This window comes from Nerophis lumbriciformis, linkage group LG18, assembly GCF_033978685.3.
Source record: "Nerophis lumbriciformis linkage group LG18, RoL_Nlum_v2.1, whole genome shotgun sequence".
NCBI classification, from domain to species: Eukaryota; Metazoa; Chordata; class Actinopteri; order Syngnathiformes; family Syngnathidae; genus Nerophis; species Nerophis lumbriciformis.
The window spans coordinates 17,750,345-17,768,777 of NC_084565.2; the positions used below are offsets into that span (position 1 = coordinate 17,750,345).

Here is an 18,433-nt window from a genome sequence, read left to right on the forward strand (position 1 = left end):
AATAAACTCCAAATAGGTCAGGGCGTGATGTGACAGGTGGTGACAGTACACCTACTTTGAGACAAGAGCTATAGTGATGCATGCTTGGTTATGGTTTGAATTCATATACAACACTTGCGACAACGACTTTTTACTGTCAACTGAGTTTCGTTTTTTAATGATTTCTGCTGGTGGTGTGCCTCCGAATTTTTTCAACGCAAAAAATGTGCCTTGGCTCAAAAAAGGTTGAAAAACACTGATCTACAGTGATGGGCAAAAATATTGGCCCCCTTGCATTTCTGTCAGATAATGCACCACTTATGCCAGAAAATTGTTGAAATTACAAATGCTTTGGTATTCACATGTTTATTTCTTTTGTTTGCATTGGAACAATACAACCCCCCCCCCCCCAAAAAAAGCCAAATCTGTTTTACACAGAACTCCAAAAATGGACTGGATTAAATGATTGGCCCCCCTTAACTTAATATTTGGTAGCACACACTTTGGAAAAAATAACTGCAATCAATCCCTTCCTGTAACCATCATTGAGTTTCTTACACCTTGCTACTGGAATTTTGGACCACTCTTCTTTTGCAAACAGCTTCAGGTCACTCAGATTTAAAGGGTGCCTTCTTCCAACTATTGTTTTTAGATCTCTCCACAGATGTTCTACAGGATTTAGATCTGGACTCATTGATGGCCACTTCAGAACTCCCCAGCGCTTTGTCTTAAGCCATTTTTTTGTGCTTTTGGAAGTATGTTTTGGGTGGTCGTCAGCTGGAAGACCCATGACCTCTGATGGAGACCCAGGTTTCTGACACTGGGCCCTACATTATGCCCCAAAATTCTTTGGGAGTCCTCAGATTTAATGATGCCATGCACACAGTCAAGGCATCCAGTACCAAAAGCAGCAAAGCAACCCCAAAACATCAGTGAACCTCCACCATGTTTGACTGTAGGGATGGTGTTCTTTTCTTTGAGACTTCATTTTGTTTTCTGTAAACATGCTTTACCAAAAAGCTCCACTTTAGTCTCCAAGAAGGATTTTGGCTTCCTCAGGTATGTTTTTGCATACTCCAGTCTTGCTTTTTCATGTCTCTGTGTCAGCAGCGGGGTCCTTTTCATTGAGATGGCGACGGATAGTGTGAGCTGACACTGTTGTATCCTGTGTCTGCAGGTCAGCTTGAATTTGTTTGGAAGTGGATCGAGGTTCTTTATCCACAATTCTAATAATCCTTCATTGCAATCTTTGACACATTTTTCTCCTCCGTCTACGTCCAGGAAAGTTAGCTGCAGTGCCATGGGCTTTAAACTTCTTGATGACATTGCGCACAGTAGACACAGGAACATTTAGATCTCTGGAGATGGACTTGTAGCCTGAAGATTGTCCATGCTGTTCCACATTCTTGGTTCTCAAATCTCCTGAGAGTTATTTGTTCTTCTTTCTTTTCTCTATGCTCAGTGTGGTACACACAACACAAAGGTGGAGTCTACTTTTCTCCATTTAGACCAAAGTTGTTGTCAATAAGTTCCTTATTTTTCTATATTCGTGTTGTGGAGCAGACTGGCTCGTACGAGCACGAGTGCTAAAATCCTCTGCTGTAACGCATTGTAGCGTTATTGTTCTAACTTATATCTGTCAATATGCTCGTAATAGAAGCATGTTGCAGTCAAAGGGGGCTTTGCCTGAAAGGGGACTTTGGCACGTAAATCAGACAACACACAAAACAGCGCATTCTGAAGAGAAAGTCAGAAAGCGTCTCAAAGATGGTCTGTAAAACAAAATCTATGCACAATTTTGACCAAAGCACAACCATTAATTGTTATGTCGACGACAAGGAAGTGTTTTGCATATAGAAAAAATATAATATGAACTCTTCGATCTAGATTTTCGAGTTTAGAGTTGGAGGAACGGTGAAAGTAAGATGAGTGGAAAATGGAATTGGGGGGGAAAGGGTGTTAATACAGGCAGACATGACTTGTCTCTTGTAGCTGGCTTTTATTGAATCTTTCAAACGCAAAAACCATGTAGTAGCAAAGTAAAAGCAGCCCTGGTTTTGGTAACGTGGCGGTACATATTTTTCCTGTGACAAGGTCTGTTTAGTCGGAATCTCTGTGCCGTCACTGTGTTGTGTGTTTTAAGTGATGACAGATCAAGTAGAACAAAAGACAGCTATAGGTTAGGGAGTTGTTGGGTTTGTTTAGTAGAAGGTTGGGGGGGCTTGGCTGTGTGCTTGTTGTGATACTGTCTTTGCTCCTCTGTGCAAAATGTGTACACAAAGTTTAGGTGTACAGCGACCAGGAGAAAGTAGAGTAGCTTACTTTACACTTTAGTGTCACTGCATGTGCATGCCAGTGTGTTACAGGTCTGAGAGGGTCTGAAGTCTTTGCGTGTGTGTGTATGTGCGAGAACTGTAGAGGCCCAGATGGATTTGGACCCATGCTGTGTTCGACCAGTTCATCAGCCACTTTACTACTCTTTGGCCTCCAAGAAAAGAGTCTCCTGTGGAAACAACTTGGCCTCCAGTAGAGTTGATCCTGGATCCAACTGGGTGATCTGTGGGGAAAACAAGAGGGAAACAGTGTTAAGTATCATCACACATTTTACAACAAAAGAAAAAATAAATGCCACTTTTCCCCTGCACAGCGCCTTGCTCATCTCTGCTCCACTTGGTTTGGAACTAAATCGTACCAGAAAAAACTGTAAATAACACATGGGTTAAAATGAGACAGAGACACAGTGGAGAAGACTGAGACTCTGTACGAGGCTGTTGGCCAAAGATACACATTTTATTCAATAGGGAAACTCAGGCAGCAAAAAAAAAGAGCTCTGTAGCAAAGTACAGACTGTAGAGCACAATTTTGCAGCATTCAAACCAACGGTCGACCGGTCAAGCAATGAATCTTAATAGCTTTTGTTTTATGGCGAGTCCAAGAGCGTCAAATATTTCACATAGTATCTTATCTAAAACTGCACTGTCTAAAGTGAAATTGGTTTGGAACACCTTTAGTTTTATTTCCATTTGTAAGATTTATATAGAGTAACAAACGTTTTGGATTCATTGCATGGTAGAAGAACTTGAGAGCCCAAACTTCCATCCATCCATCCATCCATCCATCCGTTTTCTACCGCTTATTCCCTTCGGGGTCACGGGGGGCGCTGGAGCCTATCTCAGCTACAATCGGGCGGAAGGCGGGGTACACCCTGGACAAGTCGCAGCCTCATCGCAGGGCTAACACAGATAGACAGACAACATTCACACTCACATTCACACACTAGGGCCAATTTAGTGTTGCCAATCAACCTATGCCCAGGTGCATGTCTTTGGAGGTGGGAGGAAGCCGGAGTACCCGGAGGGAACCCACGCAGTCACGGGGAGAACATGCAAACTCCACACAGAGAGATCCCGAGGCCGGGATTGAACTCACGACTACTCAGGACCTTCGTATTGTGAGGCAGACGCACTAACCCCTCTTTCACCGTGCTGCCCAAACTTCCTCCCAATCTAAAACACATTTGCACAACATTTAAGTTTGCTTTGGTAGAGTAAGCACTACCAAGTACTTTGTGTGTTCCCATTGTTAAGATTTGTAAATGTACCACTTGTTTGGCACTCCTGAACTGTAAAATAGACTTGAGAGCCAACTTCATCGAACACCTTTTTTTCCCTCACAATTTCACTTTAGTACAGTAAACTTTCCCCCCAAGAAAATCAAAGTAAGATCAACAACAAAAGTTTAAAAAGTGTTTTGGATGGAGTTGAGGTCAGGCCTCTCAAGTCTGTTTTACAGTCCAAAAGTGCTGAAAAAGTGTTACATTTAAAACATTGTTGGTCACGAGCTAACTTGTTGCACTTTGTGGTGGTAGCGGGCCAGCGGCCTCGCCGCACAAAAAGTCAAAGACAAGAGGACTCACCACCTCTTTTCAATCCGTTATGGCACAAACGTGTGCAGCTTCTGAAACCAATGAAAAGCTCTTGAAGCCCGTAAACATGCATGTACATGGTCGTTATCAATTTACCGACTTCATTTTTATTTATCGTTCTTCTAATTAAATGATCAAATATCGGCCCAGTCCTACAAACAGCATGTATATTAAAACATTGATGGAGGGGTTTGGTTGCTTTTTAGTGCGCTTTACAGGCGGGATAGATTAAATCTAGGGATGTCCGATAATATCGGCCTCCGTTAAAATGTAATATCGGAAATTATCGGTATCGTTTTTTTATTATCGGTATCATTTTTTTTTTTTTTTATATATATTCAATCAACATAAAAAACACAAGATACACTTACAATTCGTGCACCAACTCAAAAAACCTCCCTCCCCAGTAACACCCATTCACACTCATTCACACAAAAGGGTTGTTTCTTTCTGTTATTAATATTCTGGTTCCTACATTATATATCAATATATATCAATACAGTCTGCAAGGGATACAGTCCACTAATAGTACTAACCTTTAACAGTTAATTTTACTCATTTTCATTAATTACTAGTTTCTATGTAACTGTTTTTACTTTCTTTTTTATTTAAGAAAATGTTTTTAATTTATTTATCTTATTTTATTATTATTTTTAAAAAGTATCTTATCTTCACCATACCTGGTTGTCCAAATTAGGCATAATAATGTGTTAATTCCACGACTGCATATATCTGTTGATATCGGTATCTGTAATTAAAGAGTTGGACAATATCGGAATATCGGATATCGGCATAAAGCCGTTATCGGACATCCCTAATTAAATCCCTATTTACCTGCATTGTTAACCACTTATTGCTCGCGTTTGTGATTCAGAATGCATACATAAAAATAAATACAACGTGTATTCTTGTCCCACATAGGGATTAATTCAACTAATTCCTTGTTTTATTTTGTTAAATACATTTGTTTGAGCAAACCAAAGTACACAACTCAATAGAACACAATAATTAAATAAAAGTAAAAACTTATACTACTCATTAAAATCCTTTAAGTTCTCGTTCCTATTCCCTGAATGTGTAAACATGAACAAAAACAACAAATATCTTGAGAAAAAAAGTATTGATCACTGAATGATCATATACTGATATTATCGATCAACACTGTCTTCTTCTTGCCTGTATGCTCAACAGCAAAAAGAGCAGCAAAAGAGCAGCTGTTACATTCAGCTCTCTCGATCTAGACTCTTACGAACATACTTGTTCATTTCCTGTTAATAGCTGCTTACTTTCTGCAGTAACACGCTTCCATCGAGATTTCTTAAAGTTTACTACGCTTATTTCTTGTATTGTTTTAAACTAGTTTAGCAGCTAGCTTGGTGATTAGCTTGCCTGCTTCCTGGTTGCTCTTCATCTGTGTGTAACAGTGATAATAGTAATTGTAAGAAATGTAGTTTATTTGCCGCACTGGAGGATTATTGACTTGTTGCTTAGCCCCCTCTGTGGCAGCTATTTTTTCCGGTTGGCGGACTGAGCATCGTAAATAAGAATTGACGCTTAAAAATTTGGATGGTTTGGGGGAAAATCGTAAGAAAAAGGAACGTAAGACCTGGTTCCTATCTATCCTCGATGCCCAACTGTGAGTGAGACAGGTATTTCTATTTAAGGAAAGACCTTTGTATATTTTGTATGCCTTAGAACGACTAATTTCCCCAATGGGAAAAGGTAACAGGAACGTAGCATAAACATGTTTTCTGTGCTCGCAGGCTTTTGTCCGAGAGCAGAGTAATAATGCAGCGCCACCCACCACGGAGCTGATTGAGTTTGCTGACATGAGAGGGTCTGACCAATGTTTTTTTTAAACAATCATACTCTCCCTGACACCCTCGCGGGCCTCTTCACTTGTGTAAGCTAATCACTTGAGGGGTAGTGTTACATCGGGTAAATCGAACACCTGGGTTGAATGGGCTGTGTGGCAGTGACGTGACGTGACAATGAGAAGTGTCGCGGGCTTATCTGATGACTGCTTTGTCAGGCCCTCTGATTAGGGCTTCTATTCTAACCACACGGTGGGATAATTGAGCGATTCCCTCTACCTGCTCTAAGTGGTCGAAGGGTAAACCCAGCATGTTGTGAGGTCAACCCCTATACATGTAAAGAGACCGGTTGGAGATGGACCATTGTAGGGAATGAAACATGAATTCTGATCATGAATGAAACATGAATTCTGACATAACTGAGTCACACCTTCACTGAAGTATTGTGGTGTAGTACAATTGAAAACAGTATGCATCTTTGGAGAAGTGGCACTTAGCGTAGCAAAACTTAAGGCATCTTTACATGAAGTTGTCATTTACAGCTTTAATTAAAGGGGCTTACAGTTAAATTTTTTACACCAAAAAATACTTCAACAAGAACATATGCAGGGAGCTTGTTCACTTACACAAAGGCAGTCCCAAAGAAGCAACTAACAATTTTTAAACACCTTTTCTTACCTATTGGTACCTGTTTTTGTGTATTTGAGTTGAGTTTGAGTTTATTTCGAACATGCATACAATTACAACATGATACATCACAATTCCCAGTTTCTCTTTTCAACATGTTCGAAAAGAAGTACGAAGAGGCAGAGCTTATTTAATCCTAACCCTTTTCCATTACATAGCCATTTCTAACACTTTTAAGCACTCAATGTATTCACAATATACTCCATAAATACTGACGACACAGTGCTCATATCAAACTCCTTTGGAAACTTGAATGAGCTTGTAACTCGGGTGAATGATGCAGAAAAATTAGCCGGACTCAAATTGAATGTCAAAAAGACCAAAGTGATGAACATCGGTGGAACAAGTAAGCACACGATAACAATAGATGGAGGGGCACTGGAGGTGATGGACCATTTCAAGTACCTCGGATCCATAAAATCATCAGATGGAAAGTGCACAAAAGATATCATTGCAAGAATTGGAATGGCAAAGCAGAAACTGGTACAGCTGAATAACATCTGGTAAAACCGATCCATCACTACAGCATTGAAATAAAAAATCCTCAAGACAGTGATATGGCCAGTAATGCTATATGAATGTGAAGGATGGACCATAAGAAACCACGAAGAGGAAAGAATAAACGCCGCAGAGATGTGATGTTATAGGGGAATTTTGAGGATCAGCTGGACGGACAAGAGAAGTAACAGTAGTATATTGCAACGGTTAAATACAAACTGGGTAAAATCAAGAAAACTGAAATATTTTGGACATGCGATTAGTCAACAAAACTGTAACATCATGAAGAACATTGCACATGGTAAAATTGAAGGTGGAAGAAACCGAGGGAGGCCAACAATATCATACATTAATAACATCACCAAGTGGACAGTTTTCCTTGAAAGAGGTCTTTATAGGGGTGTAAAGGTACACAAAAATGTCGGTTCGGTAAGTACCTCGGTTTAGAGGTCACGGTTCGGTACAGTAAGAAAACAACAAAATATAAATGTTTTGGTTATTTATTTACCAAATTTGAAAAAAAAGGCTTTATCCTTTTAACATTGGGAACACTATAATAATTCTGCCCACGTTAAACAACAAAACTGCCTCAAGTTGTTGCTCAGATTAAATAAAATGACAAAACTTTTCTTCTACCGGTACATATAAAAAGTGCAACATTAAACAGTTTCAAGTCAACTCATCATGCTTAATTTATTACAGCATTTGGGAAGCCTGTAGTTGATTTTTATTAGGTAAATGTTATATTTTTATCAACATGTGATAGCAGGGACCCTGCCATTCAAAACTAGGCTGCTCCATTGCTAATGATTACACACACACACACACACACACACACACACACACACACACACACACACACACACACACACACACACACACACACACACACACACACACCGCACAATGAGCTAACACACGCTAACACACACACACACACTGCACAATGAGCTAGCACAGACATCGCAAAATTAGCTAACGTTACGCTAAAAGCTAATTAGCCTTCACCTCAAGCCAGGACTGCGAGCGAGCTGAGCTGCAGTTTGTTTCTAGAAGGTCAACGGGCTCATAGTGATGTTACTAGTAGTTGACTGGGAGGTGTTTATTTTAATTTGGGGAGAGTCCACTGCCTGATGCTCACCTGCTAAACACCTATCTGCTAACCCCACCGCAGAAGCGCTCCGAATACGCACTGCTGATTGGCTGTTACCGCTCTGAATACGCACTGCTGATTGGCTGTTACCGCTAAGGTTGTAACCAATCAGATGGTTGTGTGGGTGGGACAATGCTGGGTGCTGTGTAGGAGACAGAGGCAGAAAGCGGAGCAGCTCGTTAAGATTTAGCTTAGGTGGCTACTTAATATGTTCATGTGGAAACTCGTTCGGTACGCCTCCGAACCGAACCGGAACCCCCGTACCAAAACGGTTCAATTCAAATACACGTACCGTTACACCCCTAGGTCTTTAGTGTGTGCAAGGTGCGTGACAAATGGCGTAAAATATCTGGACAAGTTCCTGGCAGCAACCATCACTCCTGATGATGCTGAAATAAGAAGATACTCCATAAATACTAACAATAAAAAATAAATAATAATGAAGTAAGTTGTATTTCATATGGAGAGATGACTTAAATTATCAGTAAGTTCAGAATGTCTATCATAGTTCTTCTTCTTTGTAGTTTGTAAAAACTTTAAGTTTGAACAGTTTCTTAAATTGGATCATATTAGTACACTGTTTGAGTTATTTACTTAATCCATTACATAATTTAATTCACCATACATTTATACTAAAGGTTTTAAGTGGTGTAAGGGCATACAAATGTTAAAAAAATTTCTCTAAAGTTATATTTCTCCTGTTTGGTTAAGAGCAATTGTTGTACGTTCTTGGGTAGCAGGTTATAGTGTGCTTTGTGCATTATTTTAGCTGTTTGCAAATTCACTGTATCATGGAATTTCAAAATTTTTGATTCAATAAATTATAAATATTCAATAAATATTATTCTAACTGATCTTTTTTGTAACACGGTTAGTGACTGAAGCGTACTTTTGTAGTTAATTCCCCATATATCTGCACAATACATCAGATATGGTAACACGAGCGAGCAGTAAAGCATATGTGATTTTTGGTCCAGTACATACCTTTCCATCTTATGTTGTATATTTATTATATGAGATTTCCAGTTAATTTTATCAACAATTATTACACCTAGACATTTGATTTAATTTACTCTTTCAATTTCTCTTCCGTCTATTTGTATTTGTGTTTGACTTTCTCTTCTACTGTTAACGAATAACATTATTTTAGTTATATTGAGGTTTAAGGATAGCCTGTTTTTGTCAAACCATCTCTTTAATGTGTCCATTTCTTCTGTTATTATTTGTATTAGCTTCTGTGTGTTCTCTGCTGAACAAAAACACTGTTGTATCGTCCGCGAATAATACAAACTTGAATTATTTTGTAATTTTATCAATGTCAAGATTGAACAATTTTGGTCCTAGTATTGATCCCTGGGGATTGTATTCTAATTTTACTCTTTCCATGTCTGCTTTGTGATCTAATCTTAATTTTTTGTCATCGACACATTTTTTTTTTAGCATCAAGTCTTGCTTCCTGTCGTATCCTGTGTCCAACATCAAATCTAGCTTCCCCTTGTGTCCTGTATCCAGAGAATCATTTGATTCAGATGACACCGAAGCTTTCAGGATTTGAGTTTTTCTTTTAGATTATGACATCGCAGCAGCTAGCTGCCGTTCGTAAAAGCTTGTGAACGGCAGTTGCTTCTTTAGCGACTTGCAGCACTTTTAACTTGTCTATTTCAACAATTACGTACCTTGCGCCGTTCAGCGATCAACTTGAGGTGTCAGCCTGTCAACTTATATCCCTCTGTGTCGTCGAAAGCACTTTAAAACAGCTTCATACTCTCGCCGTAGCTTCCGGTTGCTAGGCAACCGTTTTGAATTGCGGTGGGGGTCGTTGGCTTGAGGCTAACGGCTCTTCCAACTCGCCTTATTTCAGCGGATCAATGCCTCTCACCGGACCAAAATCCGTTTGAAGATGCCAGATATCTCTCCTGTGGCTGTGATCACAAATCAGTGGTAAAAAATCTTCACATTTATCAAAAACCACGGTAGCAAAAGTGGAGCCATTTTCTTTGCGTCTTCTCCTATTGACAGGAAGTGACGTTCAAGGGATCTGCATAATTCCCAAAATTTTGAAGTCAGGCATGGCATAGATATTTATAAAACAATCTTCTTCTCCTTCATACTTTCTTCAAACGTGCCATTTGGAATTTGCCCCAATTGTAATGTTTTCCCTAAGTGGTCAGCGGAAATCTCCATGCATGGTAGAAATTTACCCGAAGTGCTTTGCGCAAGTCTGCCATTGTTGTCCGACTGACTCGTAGATGCACATGCATCCTCCACTGTTGCCATTTCTAATACAAATTAGCGTATAGTCAAACATATACGCTAATTTTTTTTAGCATCAAGTCTTGCTTCCTGTCGTGTCCTGTGTCCTGTAGACTCGCTACGGAAGTACTAAAAATACAACATGGATGGCGGGGAGAAGACGCTGTCGAAGTGGAGTCACGGAGATAAGACCGCCCATAAAATGCAGCATCTAAAGAGACAGCCAGAAAACAGCTTGAAAACGGTCCGTAACACCTAATCTATGGACAATTCTGACAAAAGAACCACCATTAATCTTTTTGACCATGGGGACCAACCCTGTCACTACATTGAGGTCTGGGGCCCCCTCAAATATTGCCACTGAATTGAATACTCTTATAAATATTCAATAATTATATCTAACCTACTTATTAATTTACCAGGAAAAATCTAATTATATGAAACGATGTGTTTACGATAATTATTGTTAAGGCTTATGTCAAGCTGATTACAAAAATAATTACCAATCAAATACCAAGCAAAGAAGAGACTCATAAAACTGGTGAAAAATAAATGTACATACAAAAACTACTACATTCTAACTAAATTAATAATAAATATTACTAACATCTATATTTCTTAAATAAACTGTCAATACAATTTAAGTGAAAATTAAAATACAGCTTCACCACTTAAGGCATAATTTTTTGTGCTTAAGAAACTTCTCTATAACTTTAGTTCCAGACTTTTCTGTTTGTTTGAGATTGTCATTACTGCCACAAGTGGTGTAAAAGTGGATACAACAGAGCACCGGGGAGATTGCGGCCCAACAATGGGCCCCAGTCGATGGTTAAGAAACACTGATGTAGACTACAAGGAAGTATTATAAATGTAGAAAAACTAATCATAATATGTCCCCTACAGCAGTGGTCCCCAACCACCGGTACCGGTCCGTGGATCGATTGGTACCGAGCCGCACAAGAAATAAAATAAATAAACTTTTTTTTTTTTTTTATATATATTTCTGGTCTCACTCCCCCCCCCCCCCCCCCCCCCCCCCCCAAATTTTAAAGCGTTGACCGGTCCTGCAGTTACAAAAAGGTTGGGGACCACTGCCCTACAGGACTAAGGGTTCATTGTTTTTAAAATCATGGATAGGTTGATTGGCAACACTAAATTGGCCCTAGTGTGTGGATGTGAGTGTGAATGTTGTCTGTCTATCTGTGTTGGCCCTGCGATGAGGTGGCGACTTGTCCAGGGTGTACCCCGCCTTCCGCCCGATTGTAGCCGAGATAGGCTCCAGCGCCCCCGCGACCCCAAAGGGAATAAGCGGTAGAAAATGGATGGATGGATGGATGATTTTATGTCATTTTTTGTATAATGTTAAAATGTTACTGAAATATGTCTATAAAGTAGAACAAATATGTCACGATGGTAACCGTTTAATACTGGAATGGATTATTTCAATAATTTCAATGGAGAAAAAAAATGGTTCAAGGATTACGAATAAATGTTTAATCTTTACCAAGCATAGAACAGGGAAAAATGAAGCCAAGTAAATTATATTGAGGTGAGGAAGACAGAAACATCAGATAACCCTTCACATCTCCCAAGGGTGTTTGGAAATGTCACACCATCGCGCACAGCGGCGCTCTTTGACTCTCCTCATCTTTCATCTCCCTGCCCTTATTTCAACGTGCCATTTAGACACTTGACATCTCTGCAGGGGTCCCGGTGCGGCAGGGAGGGCTGCCACACCAACCTTGTGCCCCTCAACTTGCCAACTAGCTCAGAGCACTGCGGGGAGCAAGTAGAGTGACGACGGCTGTGTGTGTGTGTGTGTGTGTGTACCCACTTGCTGCAATCACATTTCACTCCAATTGTGGGCGAAAGCACCAACTAGGCCACTGGGTTCTTTTTTCTCACCTCAGGAGTGCGGCGTTGCAAATGGCTTCCATGCTAATGAGCATGACAGGCTGTTGTGACACCAAAGCATCAGGTAGGAGTAAATGAGGCTTTGGGGTGGAGCACGTGTGTGAGTGACTATGGACAATATAGAACTGTGTGTGTGTTCGCTGCAAATTTGGATGAGAGTTTGCCATGTTGCAGGGAGCGGCAACAAGGGGAAAGTGCGGTGTCTGACTCTAAAGAGGAAAGTAGGGAAACAAGATGCCACACTGACACAGGAGACGGACGCCATCGGTGATTGTTTACATTGTTATCCAATTAACAGACCATAAGCATGGAGGCATCTGTCAACAAACAAAGCTGTTGTTTTTTTTCTCTCTGCCGCTCAGTGTAAGCCATATTATTTCCTCTTGTGTCGCCACAGCCCCTCCGGCTGCCGTTTGTTCCTTGACCTGGCGTCAATAGTTTTCAACAAATTCAACTGAATACATCACCCAAACAAAGGGGTGTCGCCCCGTTATAACTTCGATATGATACCTTGAGTATTGACCGATATTTATATAGTGCTTTTAAAAGGCATTTAATGACACTTATGTAACTGTGATTAAAGTATTGATCATAATATTAAGCAACACAACATTTTTAAGGCGCCATTCCTAGTTCTATGATTATCATCTTATGTTTATCCATTTGTGGTGGCAACATAAAAAAGGCAAAGACATAGTACTTGCGGAGTTGATCGTTTACAAGTCATTTGATGTATTGACCTTCAAGTTTTGATTGATTTACTTTTACAGAAAACTCAAAAGAACATACTGTACTTATAAAACTTTGGAGGTGCCACTGTATATGAATGTATAATAACTTATAACAAATCAATTAATTTGTCATCAAATTAACAATTGACCTTAAACTATACTGTAAAGTTTATAATAAATACAATCATTGGGTTTATCACAAAGGACAAAACACTGAGGCGACACGGCACACCGCTCTGCATGACAGCAAAAAACTGAAAATAACACAGGCCCTTGATATGTCAGTTTCCTACATAATTAAACGTGCAGCTGGAATAATGTGATTTTAAGAGGCCATTAACAGCCCCTAGCATGTTAATGATGACCAAATAACTTGTCCATTTTTAAACTAGTGTTGTCAAGTATTTGGCCAATTACAAAAGCAATGGGAGACCACGGTCTACTGCTGGAAGCATTGACACACTCAGCACTAGGCCGAGAAAAATAAAAGAATAGTAGAGTTTAGGAACCTCAAAAGTGGACGGGGGAAAAATTTAAACATGGAGGAATTGAATAGAACAATCAAGATAGAGAAAAGTTTACATTAAAATGTATGCAATTAATAAGCTTAATATAGGAATGGAAGTGAGAGACGGACTGTATTTGAGAAGGTAAAGGTTGAGCACATTGAGACAGAGGGAGAGAAAGGATTTGGAGGTGGGTGAGCAGGGTAAGCACGGTCAAAGTTAAAACGCAAAGACAATTTTTAATAAGATGTGATCTGGGAGATACTGGCCACAAACATTTACATTTTTGACAAGGAAGTGTGTTCAATTGTCCTATATACCTTATTTTGAAAGTACTAGCAAAGGAAGCCACTTTGGATGAATGAGACAACTTGGAAAATAAACTGGCTGAATGTTCCACTGAAATGTTTATACAAGATAAAAAAAAGCAGAACCACACAACAGATGTAAAACCTATTTCCTTGTCGTGCACAGCTTCTTTTGTGCTGCTGTTTATTTTTTCAGCATCTCAGGTTTTGTATGAGAAGTGCGTTGGAAGACAGATTAGCAGAGGGTGAAAGTGTACAGTATCACACCGAGAAGAAAATATATAAATGTTTGACAGTGTTTGGCTGTCTGAGGCAGAATGGACGGACAGAGCTGAAGTCTAAACATGTTCACTCTTAAATGAACATGGTAACAGCAGGAAAACTATTCAATGGTGAGATGAGAAATGAAACATTAGGCACATACACACGCCCCTTCCACAAACTTGCAGGCAGCCGTAAAAAGGGTTAGTTCCCTGAGCACGGCTAAGCTCCATACAAATGATGCCAGTGTAAGGCCTGCTGTAGTGCCGACGAGATAAGCCACAGGAACCAAATGCTGACGACGAGTCCAAAAAACGGAAGATGGGATGGGCACTGATTGGTGCAGCTTTAGGAAGGTGGCTTAAGAAAAAAATAAACATTTATTTTTCTATGATGATTTACACATAAATGTACAATTATCTTACAAAAAAAGATCAGACAAAAAAATGGTTAAACTCCTAAATACTCATATACACTCTGCCAATAAGCTTACACATCAAAACATTCTTTAAGGATTTATTCTATACACCACAATTTGGATTTCTCTAATTTGACTAAAAAAGGGAAGAAAATATAATTATCACTAAATCAAAAACAGTTGTTGATTGTGTGTGGATAAAAATGTTATTTTATTGGGACATCTGCTAATGCCACTGCGAAGAGACAAATTGAATGTACTGTGTTAATGTCAGCCTGACATCATCTCAAGAAGCCAATTCATTAAGTACACATAGACTCCAATATCAAAAGTATAGCAAAAGCATAAGACATTAAATATGTTATTAGAGGTATTATTAGAGGTGCAAATGCATGGACTATTAACTAAGGAAAACAAGTCAGTCAAGATGAACTTAGCTTTAATATTTATTTCAATTAATTTTTTTTTTGTTCTGAAACTTATTTTTCTTTTACAATATTAACATTCAATGTGACATTCAATTAGGTTTTTTGTTTTTAGGATCATTAAGCTATAATCAGTGAAGTATGGTGAGGTTTAACGTCTGGTAGGGCACTGGCTTATTTTTTAAACTTTAAATTATTGAGCTCACAGGTTGCTTATTATGAGGATAACAGGAGTCAAATTTTATATATTTTTTAAAATAAAACTGAAAACCTTTAAAATAGGGCTGGGCAATATTTCGAATATACTTGATATATTGTAGGTTTGTCTCTGTGCGATATAGAAAATTACTATATCGTGAGTATTCGAGTATACGTTCTCACGCTGTTGTTTTTAGCTGCGGGCATTACACTTCAGGCTTTTCTCACTCTTCCTTGTCTCTTCTTCTCACAGAGTGATAAAACAAGCGCACCTTGTTAGATACGTCACATACTGTCGCGCGTGCAACGTCATACGCTCTCGCTGAGCAGAGAGGAAGCAGCATAGGTAAAGTTAGCAGTGGCAGGTGATTAGCGGAGCGGTGCGAGTGGTAATACGAGAGAGAGAAATATGCGAATCTGGTAACAAATGGAGGAAGAATTAATTCCCAAGAAAAACAGCAGTGGTTTAGCTTCAAGCAGGAAGATGTTGAACAGACAACCGTAATATGTCAAGTATGCGGCAAAAGCGTTGCTACAAAAAGTAGCAGCACTACCAATTTGTAGCATCATTTGAAAAGTCACCCGCTTGAGAATGAGAATGCTTGAAACTCCGCATGTCCACATCACCGTATGAAAAAAATAGTCAAAAACAGGAGATAACGTCCGCAGTAACCTACCACATAGCGAAGGACATACACAATTTGATTTTCTATTATGCAGCTAATTTTTATTTGACAGTTATTGAAATATCTTGTGTGACATCATGCACAAAAGTGCACATTATTTGTTTTAAAATATTGCAGTGGTGTTCTGTACAAAAAGTGCACTTTAATTTAGTGTTGTTGTCATATGTCATATTGGTGACATCATGCACAAAAGTGCACTAATAGCTTGTTTTAAAATGTCTCTCACAATCTTGCACTTTCAGTTTTGAAATGACAAAACACTGCTTAATAACTGTTTAATAAATACAGTTTTGGTCGATTGACTTAGTTGTGATTTCCCTCTCTGCATGAAAGTTTAAAATTAGCATATATTAATGCAGTATGAACAAGAATGTTTTAATGTAGACACATAGAATCATCATACTGGTGTGATTATATGCATCAAGTGTTCATTCAAGGCTAAGGCAAAATATCAAGATATATATCGTGTATCGTGACATGGCCTAAAAATATTGAGATATTAATAAAAGGCCATAACAACAACAGAGTCTAGTGATGATGATGGGCAACCTATTTAACGGGGAATAATTTACTGGTATAGAGTTGAATGCAGCTGAGATAGGCTCCAGCGACCCCCCGATACCCCGAAAGGGACAAGCGGTAGAAAATAGATGGATGGATGGAGTTCAGCGAAGGCTAATTGAGGAAAGTTGTGAAATAAAGACAGAGTTGGACTAGAGTTGCAGTATATGCACAATAAGTTGTGATAGAAACAATAAAAAATTGGCATGCATTAGAAATGTTTATTATATCGATAATGCATAACCCATCTTTTAGGAAGGCAAGAGAGGGTTGAGGGGACCTGGCTGTACTATTGCTGGATCTCACAAATAAGTGAAGTGAATTACATTTATATAGCGCTTTTTCTCAAGTGACTCAAAGCGCTTTACATTGTGAAACCCAATATCTAAGTTACATTTAAACCAGTGTGGGTGGCACTGGGAGCAGGTGGGTAAAGTGTCTTGCCCGAGGACACAACGGCAGTGACTAGGATGGCGGAAGCGGGGATCGAACCTGCAACCCTCAAGTTGCTGGCACGGCCGCTCTACCAACCGAGCTATACCGCCACTTTGCATAATCCTGCAAAGGATGGTTCCCACATAAAATGGTTGATGTGGCACATGATATTCCCCAGAAAGTGAAACATCATCTTGCAATATTACAGCAAGTTCAGACAGAGTTTCTGCATTCCGATTGGCAAGGATTAAAAGTGGGCATAATCATCGGCTGCGACCTTGTTTGCTTGTCAAGTCGGCAAGACCCTCACGCTGCGGCCCGCTCAGCAAGACGGGCACAAGACGACCACCTATATGGATGATCTCACAGTTACAACAACTGCTGTGCCAGCAGCCAGGTAGATCCTCGTGGGGTCAGTTCTCTGACGACCTTCTGGTCATGTCTTGAGCTTAAAACCCATTAATATTAGCTACTTTGTCCTTAAGAAAGGTAAAGTCACAGACAGATTCAGAGTCAGGCTTGGAGAAGACCAGATCAAATCATCTTGGTCTCTGGCACCACAGAGCAATTGCTCTTGCTGGAGCTTTCAATGGCTAGAGAGGACAGGATAGGGGATGCACAAGAGAGGAAGAGGACAAAATATCTGGTGGAAGACTAACGCAGAAACGGGTGGAAGACCAGCTGTAAAGGTAAATCTGTCTGGGATTTGCCGGATTCCCTTAGCAAGGCCTACAGAACCCTGGGCATCACAGGTCAAGGTGGGAGGAAAGCTATCCAGTCAGACATGGGGGCAGCAGAGAAGAAGAAGGTGGGTCTAAAGAGACTGAAAACAGATATAACATCTGACCTCTCCGAGAGCAGCAACTCTGAAAACACACTCAAGAGAACTCAATATGGCTTTGGCTGAAACGAGGATAAAAGTGGGGCCCATAAGCCACTTGGTAACAGGCCGAGCAGAGCTTGAATGACTCTGGTCTGGTCATCTGTTCGATGTTGCTGCTCCATCGATACCCGCTTTGTAGATGTCCTTGTAGCGGAAGGTGGGATATCCTATGAGCCGTGTTTGTGCAGTGAATCCGCAATACAGAATGTGCCTTGAATACGACCATCATCCATTCTGCACACGTGGCCTAACCAGTGCGACCACCTCTGGCTGAGGTAGGTCAACTTTGTTTGTGAAGAGGGCATACCAAGTGGTGCCTGGGGGCAGCGCATGTGGAATATGTTCAGTTTGCATTCTTGTCTAGAGTAAAATGTCCAGACCAGAAAGTACTCAAGACACAGCGAGTGATAAGTCATTGAAATGCCTCTTTGGTGTGGGCAGTGAGGGCCACATCGTCTGCAACGATCATCTCTGTGACAAGGATTCTGAGCACCTTCGTCTTTCCTCTGAGGCGGGCCAGGTTAAAGAGGTTCCTGTCACTGCTGGTGTCAAGAAAAGTGCAGTCTTCACACTGTGGAGAGACCTAACCCAGGAGGATGGAGAAGAACACACCCAATAGTGTCAGGGCCACAACGCACCTTTGCTTCACATTGCTCTTGATTCAAAAGGAATCTCAAGTATTTTCCATCATATTGGATGGTGTCAGCCATGTCATAATGGAAGGATGTGATCATACTTAGGGACATGGGTGGGGGACAGTCAATCCTGTAGAGGAGGTTGAAGAGGCTGGTTCGACTA

At 40.1% G+C, this 18,433-nt stretch overlaps 1 protein-coding gene across 1 annotated transcript in view; it reads right to left on the reverse strand.

Moving 5' to 3' along the window:
* Nucleotides 1-2,159: 2,159 nt before the first annotated feature.
* Nucleotides 2,160-18,433, reverse strand: part of faf1 (Fas (TNFRSF6) associated factor 1) — a 239,744-nt gene continuing 223,470 nt past the window's right edge. Inside the window, exon 19 of the mRNA XM_061977764.2 lies at nt 2,160-2,536. Within this exon, the coding sequence (XP_061833748.1) occupies nt 2,453-2,536 (84 nt within the window). The 3' untranslated portion in view covers nt 2,160-2,452. The remainder of the gene's footprint in view (nt 2,537-18,433) is intronic.